Source organism: Betta splendens, chromosome 14 (assembly GCF_900634795.4).
Source record: "Betta splendens chromosome 14, fBetSpl5.4, whole genome shotgun sequence".
Lineage (NCBI taxonomy): Eukaryota > Metazoa > Chordata > Actinopteri > Anabantiformes > Osphronemidae > Betta > Betta splendens.
Window position 1 is genome coordinate 5,624,636 of NC_040894.2, and position 12,553 is coordinate 5,637,188.

The following is a 12,553-nucleotide window of genomic DNA, read 5'->3' on the forward strand; positions in this document are numbered from 1 at the left end:
TATTTTGAAAGGCTTGACATGGAAGTCGTAGTTCCTTAATTAGCTTTAGCTTCGGCAGTGACAGGGATCTAACTGTTGCACAAACAGTTGTAATCATCGTTACTGTGTGTGGCTTCCTGGTGTCACAATAATAAAAAAAAGATGTTGTTCAGTCCAACAGGTTTCACTGAATGCTTACGCGAATGGGAGGATTTAGAGAAGGACTATCAGCAGATACAGGTAAAAACCGCGCATTAGCCATCCAGCTGTGGTCTAGCTACCTGGACGCGTCCTCGCCCGGTAAGCTAACAGTCCCACGGGCGACACTGGGCGACGCCCTCGGTGGATACAGACACGTTTGGAGGAATGAATTTAATTTGGATAAAACAAAGTCAGAGCAACGGTGGTGGAGAGTTGTGACAGAGGGAGAACGCCACGCAAAACGTAATGTTTCAGTAGCGAGGCGAGAAACCAAATAACAGTTGTACTATACTGGACGTGTGTTTTTCTATTTTTAAGGTTGTCAACCAAAACCTTTTCTGCCTTCGTGGTAATGAAGTTGTTCTAATGCAGTTCTCGCTGCGTTTGGCAGTTTTAATAAAGCAAAACAGGGTAAAGGTGAACGCGATGCTCTCCGGCGCTGTGTAAGTCGCTGCTCCTCCTCCTTAAACTTTACTCTACCCACTACTTACTGTGGACGCCAACACAGGGTCATGGTTACAACAGGGCGATAGCAGCTTTCCTCATAGGTCATGTGGTCAGTGGAACAATGAGCCTCTGTGTACCAACAGTCACACCTCATAGAAAGACACACGTATAGGTAATAAACATAGTTAGATCCACGGGAAGCATGTTCCTAAAGTAAGTTATGTTGTACAGTTTTAGGAGTTAAATATGCAAGAAATTAGTAAATCTAATGCTAACATTTGTATAGCAGCTAAACTACACAGTATGTGTCTCTCTGCCTTTATTCCCAGGACACGCATCGTCTCTATAAACAGAAACTGGAGGAAGTGACCAAACTGCAGGACAGTTGCTCTGCTGCTATTGCCCGTCAGAGGAAGCAGTTGAAAGATCTCACATCATCACTGGAAGTGTAAGTACTGACCAGGGCAGACCACATCAGATCACACTATGCAAAGTTACCGGTGATTCTTAAAAACCACTTGGTTCATAACAAATTTCAACACTCTGGCCGTTGACAGAGCATTGATCGGTGCATGTTTTGGCGTTGTACATTTACAGCATTCAACAGCTTGATTATATCCGCTGGTTTTATCTCTCTTCAAATAAGATTGTGCTCTACAAATGAAGTTTGCTGATAGGCATGAGTCTTGATTGTCCAGGCTATGAGAACATTTATTTAGCTGTAGAGAATTTGGTTGCATTAAATATCACATCCGAGTCATATTTAAATGTAGTGTGTAAAATGAGGGAGGGGTTGATTTTTTTTTTTTCTTTTTTCAGTTTCAAGTAAATGTGATGAATGCCAATTTAATCTTACTGTTTCCATGTACCTTTTGTTCCTGTTTTTTTTTTTGTTTGACCTTCTAAATCGAGGGCAGAAACATTTTTCATTGACAGCCTGTATTATCTTACAGTATTTATATTTAATTCATTTACAGTAGTTGCCAATGGCAAGGGTTTTTCCTGCCATTCTCTGGTTCATTCTGACTGTATTGTGATTGATAAATGTATATCTGAAGCTAATCTGAGTCTAAAGCAGTTTGAAATAGTTAAACTGAAGACCACATTGTAATAAATTTCTCTTTTTCTCATTAGATGCAAAGAAAACCATCCGTCGTCAAAGCTGAGCCAAGAGGATCTGGATGCCATTGTTGAAATTAAGGACTCCATCAAAGACAAGACAAACGCTTTCTCTGAGATGGAAGCTTTCCTGCCAAAGAAAAACGGGTTTGGTTCTGTCCTTTTAAAGCATTCGTCTTCTATTTGTTTCTTTTGACGTTGTTGACTGAAGAAACTGACTGACTGATCTGTTTCTCTTTAGGTTGTACCTCACACTTGTTCTTGGAAATGTCAATGTAACACTACTCAACAAACAATCCAAGTAAATCACACTGACATTTCTATAGTGAAAAAAAAATGCCAACTAAAGACATTCGAGTAAAAATTAAATTCATATATTTTCTGTTTGCTTTTCAACAGATTTGCCTACAAAGATGAATATGAGAAGTTCAAACTCGTCCTCACAGTCATCCTCTTTGTCTTCTCCTTTACGTGTCGCTTTTTGCTCAGCTACAGGTAACATTTAACATAAGACATCCTGCTGATCAGATCCAGCGTAGACGCCAAATAAAGGACTTTAACCTGTATAGCAATGTGTAATTTTCCATTAAATGTGTGTCACTGACGTTTTTGTGTCCTTTTTTCCTATTCCTATCAGGGTCCTTGATGCCCTATTCAACTTCCTGCTGGTCTGGTACTACTGCACGCTCACCATCCGCGAGAGTATCCTCATCAGCAACGGCTCAAAGTCTGCAACAAAATTACTTTTTACTCTTTTTTTTTATTATGCTAGCAGATGGTTATTTACAAGGGGCCTTGACTCGTAAACAGGCACCCTGAGCCAAGTCTTTGTAGAAAGGCAACATACTGAAGTCTTTACTGAATGTTGACTAAATCCTCTTTCACCCATGCAGCCCTGACTATGTCCGTTAGATCACAGCCGCATTTTTCACACATGCAGTGCTCCAACTCACTTAATCTATTTGATTTTAACGCATCGGCATTAGTGACGTAAAAGTAAAAATATAAATGTTTATTTATGTATGTATAATATATGTGCATCTGTTATGATTTTATAATCGTCCTGTCTATCAATCATTTTTCATCGTTAGTCCTCCATGTTGTTTCAGGATCAAGGGCTGGTGGGTTTTTCATCACTATGTGTCAACGTTCCTGTCTGGAGTCATGCTCACCTGGTAAGTTATTATATTATGAACTTGTTTTTTCTCATTTAAATTCTAAGTGTTTTAATCCCTGCCATTGTGCTTGTCCAACGTCATTAAACATGGGTGTGCTCTATGCTAACCAGATCTTGTCTAATGTTTATTCACAGGCCTGAAGGCAAACTTTACCAGATGTTTAGGAACCAGTTCCTAACATACTGTCTGTACCAAAGTAAGACTTTTAAAATGCATCTCGGTCTAACAGCGCACTGTTTATTGTCACATACTGTTTATGTTAATTACTAATCGGCATAGTCAGTGTTTAGGGCGCTTCCCTCATTATATACAGTAATTTAAAAGATATGAAGGAGGATAATTCTTGGTTTTCTGAAACATAAGGAGCAAAATCACTCTTTCATCAACATAATGATTATCCTTTTGGACAGTAGAGTCATATATGTGTGTTGTTATCTTCTGTTTGCAAGTAGGCTTTGTTCAGTTTCTCCAGTACTACTACCAGAGTGGCTGTTTGTACAGACTCAGAGCGTTGGGAGAAAGACACAACATGGACCTTACAGTTGGTGAGTGCACTTTAAACTGGAGTAAGTCACCAGCTTGTCTGTTTATATTCATGGTTTGAATTGATGATACTTTTCTCTCCTGGTTCAGAGGGTTTCCAGTCTTGGATGTGGAGAGGCTTGACCTTCCTTCTGCCTTTCTTGTTCTTCGGTCATGTAAGTACGACTGTACTAGTACTGTACTTACAAGGTTATAATTTCTCAGTCTGATCTGAAGTAGATGTCTACCTAATAAAGTGGCCTGTCAGTGTGTGAAATACAACTACGCATGGTATTGTTCTTTACTATATCTATTTTTATAGTTCTGGCAGCTCTACAACAGCATAACACTCTTCAGGATGTTCCAGCTCCCAGAGTGCAAAGAGTGGCAGGTTTGTAACTTTAATTAAAATTGTGCCTGAAACATCATTGTATTGAAAAATGTTCAATCAATGAAGTATAAGTTATAATTTTAAAACATTGGCTTAAAACCACAACATGGTTGTGAATGTGAAAATAAGAAGCAGCCAAAGCAGCTTTACTTTGAGTGTTCCGTGCAGTAAGTCACAAAGTTAAGGCTAAGAGCATTATAACTGTTAAACACCTTGTTCTCTTCTGGACAAACTGGTTTTCTATACATTTATCACGTGTACCTGAAGGTGCCCCCCTCTCTCCTCTGCTGAACAATCCCATTTGAAAATGGAAATTTAAAAAAATGGAAAAAATGAAATGAAGAAAAATCAAATCTTAAATAACAAAAAGAACAATCTGTGGACTAATTCACACTTTATTATAATGTAAACCCAGATAGAAAATGTATAGTTTTAAACCGCTATGTCTATAAGTTTTTTTGTTGATTTATTTTTTTATATATTATTTTTTTGGGACTAGGTGTTGATGTGCGGCTGCTCCTACATGGCGCTCTTCCTGGGAAACTTCTTCACTACGCTCAGAGTGGTTTACCAAAAATACAACCAGGACAAGTCCAAATCCTTATAACACTGGAGAAATAGACAGGGCAGAAATACCACAATTGTCTGAGGAATGCAAAGATGGAAACGCAATACCTCTAATAATGTCTCTAGAGCTATTTAATTCTGATTACAGTCCTTTTGGACCATTGCACTGTCCTTTTTATTTCAAGTCGTTTTGTGTAAACGACAATGTGTTGTATGTTTAGGTTACAGATATTATCATCTTGGGCAAATAATCCATCATCATCTGTGTTGGTTACAGTTGAATTGTTTCTGATAAATATTTCATTATTTGTTATTGTCTTTCATATCAGCCTTACAGACAGTGCTCAATAAAACACTCCTCTGAACCGACATTGTGACAGACACGTCTACAGTGTGTGCACAGACAGCCTCAGATCACTTCACAGCACTGATTAGGAATGTGGTGCATTACATCAGGTTGGCCACAAGATGGCAGTGCTGTAATGGATGACGAATCGAAATTGAATCTATTAAACTTTGAATCACAAACATTATCACGTTTATTTAAAATCATCGTTTTCACTTTCCTAGGTTGGATCACATTTCCTGGTTAAAACACCCATCTGCTGTTGCAGGACTGATGAGCAGGGCTGTAGGTAATATTGCTCGCATACCAGTCAGGTCATCAGTTTGAGAGAATGTCAACCAGAGTCATTACTGTAGCTTAAAATAGACAATAATGAACAACTGTTGGCGATTACTAGACAACAACAGCAGATGAAAGTCTTGACTTATATTAGTTCTGTGTTATAGACAGTGCTGCAGGGTTTACATCGCTGCAGCCCCGTGGGAGTGAATAACACAGCTTTAACAAACTGCACCATGTTTTCAATCATGCCAACAGTAGAGCATATACACATGTCCTCACACCATTAGCTTCTCCTGAGAAACAGTATCTCCGGAGTGTCACGTGCTTGCAGAATTAATGCAAAATATTCTAGAAGACAGACGACCGTGGGTATGTTTTATGTGCTGCTTTGCATAAAATAATCACTTTCCTCGCTGCCATGGAGATTCATGACTTTAAATTCAGAGAAGTATTATTCAGATTTATTGATTTGGTTGTCATTGTACTTTGGGTCGTGACGCCAGAAATGAAGGCAAGGTGATCTGGTTAATTAATAGTTGGTGTCCTGCTAGCGAAGGTGTAGTAAGCTGCAACATAAAACAGAGAACACTACGATGCAGTAAGTTCACGCTGCTAGAACACAAAGAAATACAGTAAAAGGGTGAAAAGAAATGTGCATGTAAGATCAGACGGAATAATACCTGAAAAGTTTAAAATGGAAACCACTCCTCACTTCTACTTTAACTCCCCCACACCAGAAAAAGCCTTAGATGAGTTAGTGCTGCAGGGCCGGCTGGGCTGAACAAACGAGGCGAGGAGCAAAGTGAATGGGATGGTGGAAGGGGAGGAAAAGGGCTGGGTATTCTCCCAGACTGCACCGCTTTCATCTTTCTCATTAAAGATGGAGCAGCGGGGGCCGTCAAGAATGAGCCCAAGGACATGGGGATTGGGGACCGAGCATGAGCCTCGCATCAGGAGGTGGAGCGGGAGGGAAGAAGGGAGGCAGGGAGGGAAGAGCGGGAGCGAGCACAGGCCACCATGTCAAACCTTCACCTTAAACCTAACCTGCCTCCCCATGGGCCCAGATAAAGACCTCTTATCTGTGCTCACCTCCTCCTCCAGGCCTGGGAAAGCACTCCGGCAGCAGCCAGAGCGGAAGGGGGGGTATCTCTGCTTGATTAGGTCTGAAACATACAGGCTCCCTCAGTAGACGGCATACATGAAGGAGGAGGTGGTTGATGAACTTTCATCTGGGACAGGCTGATTAGAAGAGTGACAGAGACAGAGGAGCCCGCTGATAGAGGAGGTGATTCTGACAAAGGAGGCGGGTTTGAATGGCGCTCTCCCGGTCTCCGTGTTGGTTTGTTTGTGGGTCTGACGGGTCGTTCTCGCTTTCGTTTCGATAAGGGCTCGTCGTACAGTACGTAACAGCAGAAGAACACGTTGTTAAACAGAATGATGTACAGAGCAGCATTCAGTGGGAGATACTGCTCAAATAATGATGCTGGCGCCAGATTCTAAAGAGATAAGACAAATATTTATACACCACTAACTAAAGGATAATACATAACTGAATACATTTACTGTTATATATAATGAGCAAATTAACAGCCCGATTATTGAGGCATGTATGTTAAGCCATGATCATCAGCGACGTGTTGCCCTACAAGACAAAAACATCAATATTTTCGAACAGCAGAACAGACGAGAGCATTCCTGGAAGTTTGGATGAATCAGAGCAGGTGTGAACACGTCCTCAGGCCCTCACCAGGAAACTGAAGCAATCTGTGTCAGGCCCATCAGCTTTGGCTGTGGAGGCTGGGAGTCGTAATCCAAAAGAGTCCTCCAAGTAATTGTCTATTAATTATATAGCATTTAAATGAATGATTTAACAAAATGCGGGTTAAAAGACTGTTCCGTCCTGAGCCTGCACCTTGTCATTAGCAGATGAAGTCCCAGAGCAGCATCCCCATCACCTACTGAAATATGAACTGAGCACCGGATTAAATATGCATATTTAATAGGAGGGGAACGTGATTTCAATCACTTTTTAAATGAGAGCATGAGAAATGAGGGACTCAGAAGGAGGGTAGAGATCGTGGCCTGCAGAGTGCGGGAGAATAAAGAGAATTCATCTTTATTTTAAGGCGGCTCTCTGGGAGTAACCCTAGCAGGACTTCCCCCCGCGCCGCAGAGCTGATTACACATATTCTGGCTTTCTGGGGGTTTGGGCTTCGGGTTCCTATAGCAACCACAAACCAGACAGTTGGGAGGGTTCTCGCTTGCCGTGCGCCTTAACGTTTTTACTCCGGCTTGAACTATATCAAACAGCATTTTGGAACAGCTATGCGCTGCCAAGTGTCGTCTTCTGCTCAGACTATCTCTTTGTGAGGCTGCGGTTGGACTTTAGAGCAGCGCTGATTAGAAAAGGAGAACGTCTACAGTAGATTATTTCCAGTACCAGACATATTTCTTCACTTCATTTATGCAAGAAGAACCTTATTTTTGTACTGTATTTATGGGAGACCCTGGACTCCAGTTGTTGCTGTGATGGAGCATCGTTGACGTCTTTCTGTCATGATTTGAGGCACCTGTGATGCTCAACACACAAACTTGTCATTTAAGCGGCAACTCTGCTGCAGAAACAGCTCATGAAACCAAGACCAAGAGGGGAATCAGTCAGATAATCTGCTAAATATGAGCACATTCTGTGATAGTGTGTCTGCAGATAATTGCACACTTTTCACTTCCTCTTCGGTGCGGAGAGGAAGACCAGAAAAATACCTCAAGTGACTTAAAGGAAGCATAAATTCCACAGCTAATGAGTCAGTTTTACACCAAACTACATTCTGTTGGGTGGACATACACACACCTTCATACACGACGGCGTCCTACGGCCCTTAACCCACATTTAGGAAATATTCTGCCCCGAGGGCCCAAAGGATGAACAATGAAGTGGGTCAATAGGCCCACTCCCACACACACTGTGTGTTCACGTGCGCCAGATGGCCAATTTGGCCTGAGCCGGGAGAAAATGAATGGCATCACATTCTGTCCTGCGTCTGATTGAATACAAACGGCGCGTACCTCGCAGAATAAACTCCCCGCGGCGCACAGTCGGCACATCAGGTACCAACACAGTGGTCCATTATGACGCACGGGAGGAGAGACCCGCATCGTCAGCATCGTAGCGTCAGCTCCTGCAGCTGCCACTTCTACACTTTACTCAGTGTCGACGCTCTTTATAAACTCATAGACTTAGTGTTTGACATGCAGTCAGATTCATTTTCCAAAGTCACGTCTGACTAAAGCTGTAAATCAGCACACACACGGAGACGAATGAAGAGACACGTTAATTACAAGAAGCGACTTTGCCGTGATTAATGTAACTGTTCAGCTGTTTGTTTAATGTTTCCGTCCTCGTTCTCCACGTTGCCAGGAATATAATTGTTCTGGAGAGTCGCTGAATTAGTTTATTCAAATCTGACTCAATTAAATGGTGGTTGCCTAAAGCCAGACAAATACGAAGATGTTTGCTTGAATGAAACAGCAGACAGCGAGACGTTTCATATGTTTCCCCTCTGACGACGCATCTTCAGACTCACACCGATGCTGGACCCGATCAGACGCATTATAAACTAAGACGCTGTTGCTTTTCTTGCTGAGCGGGTTCTTACAAGCTAAAATCCTCGCATTGTTTACAGACGAGCTCCCAGGTTGAAAATACATCGGTGCCCGTGTTGCACGTTGAAAAGCTTTTTCTGCCCATTGTTCGGTTTATTGCCTTTGTTTCCACCCACTTTAACGCAAAACAGAATAGAAAGGCCTGTAAAGCCTCCATTTGCCCCAGCTGTCATTGTTACTTTTACTGCATCTATTGTCGGGCACTGCTATTTCCAGTTTCCCCTGGTTACCATTTCCCTTTTAAATCCTGTGCCCCAGCGCTGAGCTGAGGTGTAAATAAGCAAATGAAACAATGAAAATGCATATTCGCATTTTTACCAGAGGACCCGAATAAAACCAAATCATCTTTCCAGGCAGTCAGTGGATCAGGAGAAAACGGGAACTTTACTGGGAGCTGCCTAATCTGACTCATGCGCTACTTCTTCAAGCTCTGGTTTCTCAAACCTTATGAAAAAGAAATGAATTTAAGAAAGACAAATTCAGTGTTGATGTCAGGTAGAGTTGTTCAGTTGAAGAACAGGCTGTCGACATGTAAAACTGAGCTGAGACGGACTTTACATGCAGTAACAGTACTCCACCAGTACCTGATCAAACCTGACCTCCACCTGATTTTAAAATGTTGCACTTGAACAGTGAATATTTAGCACCGTGGGGAAACCTCCACACTTGTCTTTTTATGTGACTGGGTGATTTAATGGTGTGGGGTTAATGGCGATATTAGCAACTGCACTTGAGCTTGTCAGTCAAGCCGCAGGGGGCCGGTTTCAAGGGGCCTCTCCTGACCCTTGTAACATGCCTCTCAGTGCATAAACAGAAAAAGCAGCGTTTCACATTAGTATGAAATATTCAAAAGCCTCTTTAAGACAACGCTTATATTTTGTAAATGCAAATGTTAAGTGCAGGATTTCAGCTTGTGAGGAGAGTTAAGCCCTTTGCAACAGTGGAGCCGTAAACAGCTGAGAGCGCTGCCGCCCCAGCGTGGATGAGGGCGGAAGCTAAGCCGCCTTATCGCCGCCGCCCGAGGACGACGCCAGCGCCTTCGTTCACACAGAGTCGCTGTCCCTGCACCGCTCACTGACGCACGACTTCACTGGGCCCTGATTTAGCACATTAGCAAATATTAGCTCAAAGGTGTTGAACCTGCAACACAAACCCTCCACTGTGTCGCTGCGCTGTCTTCATGTTTTATCACCCAGCATCCATCTGCATCTGGATCTGCTCTCCAGATAATACGAACGTCTGCACACTCGCTTTTAAGAGGCTTTTCTCTCATCTCATCTTTTAGATCAGTGTCAGGCGTTATATGTACACTTTAGGTGAGATACGCTGCTCCGTCTCCCGTCTCGTCCCCTTATCTCTCTTTGTGACAGGAAGTCCACTATTATCATTTAAAAAACCTTTTTTGCTTTAGTTTGGACTGCATCATTCTCACGACTGAGCCGACGTTGCTTGAAGCCAAGGCAGCTGAGCGCAAGAAAAGTCATATAGTGGCTGAAAATCCGGACAGATTTGCTGACGTCTGTTAATACGATCACAGCGGAATAAACGTGAAGTGCGCCGTCCACGGATGATTAAAGGTCCCCTGACCAAATTTTGATTCACTATATTTGGGAGCAGGCGGCCACCTGGGTCCCTGGGGCTCCAGCAGGTCTACAAGCAGCCTGACCCCACCTCCTCTCCCCTCAACGAGACACTGATGTGTCTGAGGTGTGCCAGGGTGATTCATTAGTTCATTACGGCGCCCTGTGGCCATGGCAACAATCTTCCGGTGGGGTCGCCGCTAACACAGCGGGCGCCTTCAGGCCAAACCCTGTCGCGGGATCTGAGCAATGGAAGGGCGTGCGATCGGTTGTCCCCTCCCCCCAAAAACATCCAGAGCGACGTAACTCGTTTACGCCGCGCGCACAACACTACAAGTATAATCCAATCCACAATTCTGGGTAGTGCATCTAATGATGCTTCGTATTGTTCCAGGAAGAATTGGGCGCAGCTAATGGAAGGTGAAGGCACATGCTTCTCTTTACTGTAGTCCTGCGTATTCTCTCTGACAGCAGCCTACAGACTGAAGTCAGACTCTGATCATTGTAAACGAGCATCAACAACAAGCTGGTGCAGCTGCTGTTTGTGGTCCTTCTGCTGCGTCGGGTTCCCTGTGTTGCGATGACCCTGCTGGACTTCCTGGTTCCTTGATTCCACCCCAGTCTGGAGCCTTGGCTTTTATAGTGCACTGCTATTTTTAGCCTGCTAATTACAGCTACTGTTAATAGTTAATACATATTTCTAACGTGAATACAGTCTTTGGCAGCCCTTGTTCTCTCCCCAATAGAGGCTTTACAGCACTGGGACTGGTGTCGTTTTCTTGAAGACACAGACATTAATCTTTTTCCTTGGGTCGACATGAACACGTTCCCTAAATCAATTTGTGGAGGAGTTTGCCCTTGGAGCTGCCTGGCATGCTTTGGTGAACGGCGTCCTTTCCTGCTTTCCCACCCCTTCCTCTGTCAGAGCCCGTTCAGGCCATCGGTCCTTGACTTTGTCTGGCACCCCTGCGGTGAAGCACTCTGCCCCCAGTCTGTGTGAGCGGAGCAGCCAGTGCGAGGGTTCATATCGGCGCAAGAGATACGCAAATTAATGAGATGGAATAAAAGAAAAAGTTTTAAAAAGGCCCTGCACTCCGATCCCTTTTTATAGGATTGCGTGAGGATCTGTGTGTGCTTTGAGCAGCTCACACCCACTACTATGACGGTTGGGACGGTGTCATTGCTGAAATGCCTCACAGATTCTTTTCCATTCCTCTGTCTGGTGTCAAATACCAAATTCCCATTGCACTAAAGTCATTTCGCTGCCCACTGTCCTGTTGTCCTGGGACGGGTGGGGCCGGCATGTGCTGTGTAACAGATGGCAGCGGCCGCGTCGTTCTCCTGCCACCAGAGACGGACTTCACCAGGAGCCCATAACATGCCGCATGTCCTGTCTATTCCTTCTGGATCCCAGTGCAGGCGCCCCCCAAAAACATGTGCTGCCATAACTCAACGGAGGCCGGACCTTTTCAGGCCGCGCTCCTGAAGCACTGACATATATTTGTCTCTTTAATTCTTAGCTCAGATGACGTCCGGCTCACACAAATACTCTGCACTTTGTAAATTTATTCTGTTTCATATACAAGTGGAAAGAAATTCAAGAGCTTGAGTGAAAAAGGTCTTTGAAGTGGGCAGATATCCGAAGCTCATCTCAAATCCTTCTTGTCTGTACTGACGAAAAAAGAGTTTTCTTCTAATGTATTTTAAAACATTGGTTAAATCATAAATATATATGATTGATGCTCACCTGTGCTGAGGAGTCACAGGAAGACAGTGCCCCACACACGGTGCGTCTGAAGGCACTTTCTGGAAAAACTATCGGCTATAAAAGTTGTGTAACTACAGACTTTCGTGTCCATGTCTAATGCCTGTGTCCACGGCCGCGGGATCATGAGCGATGGGGGCGACCGGCTCCGTGAAGCCTTTCTGCTGCAGCTGTTAGCGAAGGTGATGAAAACAGCAGAACCCTGATTGCTTTAATGGAAGAAGTCCAGTGTGTTTAACCGCAGCTATATATATATATATATATATATATATATATATATATATATATATATATATATATATATATATATATATATGCCATATTTGTTTTTGCAGCGTTTACAGCACAAATATGAACAGAGGTTGTGTTAAGTAACTTTGTCATCCAAAAGTTTATTTTGTGGTATAACTTGGTAACAGACACACAAGAACTCGATAGAAAAACAAAGCAGCTCTTCGGGCAGACGTGTTAAAGCCTTGAACAACTTACTAAACCCCTCAAATTTAAATTTCA

General features: G+C 43.2%; 1 protein-coding gene across 2 annotated transcripts; it reads left to right on the top strand.

Moving 5' to 3' along the window:
- Positions 1 to 32: 32 nt before the first annotated feature.
- LOC114869884 (ion channel TACAN-like) lies at positions 33 to 4,775 on the top strand. 2 transcript variants are annotated; one of them, XM_029174430.3, is made up of 12 exons: positions 33 to 219; positions 957 to 1,075; positions 1,762 to 1,893; positions 1,988 to 2,047; positions 2,146 to 2,241; positions 2,384 to 2,473; positions 2,856 to 2,921; positions 3,059 to 3,120; positions 3,374 to 3,469; positions 3,558 to 3,622; positions 3,769 to 3,837; positions 4,337 to 4,775. In XM_029174430.3, exons 1-12 carry the CDS (start codon positions 142 to 144, stop codon positions 4,442 to 4,444), a joined length of 1,041 nt encoding a protein of 346 aa, XP_029030263.1. In that variant the 5' UTR covers positions 33 to 141; the 3' UTR covers positions 4,445 to 4,775. The 2 variants fall into 2 exon arrangements, with proteins under 2 accessions (XP_029030263.1, XP_029030264.1); XM_029174431.3 differs by having other exon boundaries at positions 3,377 to 3,469.
- Positions 4,776 to 12,553: the final 7,778 nt, after the last annotated feature.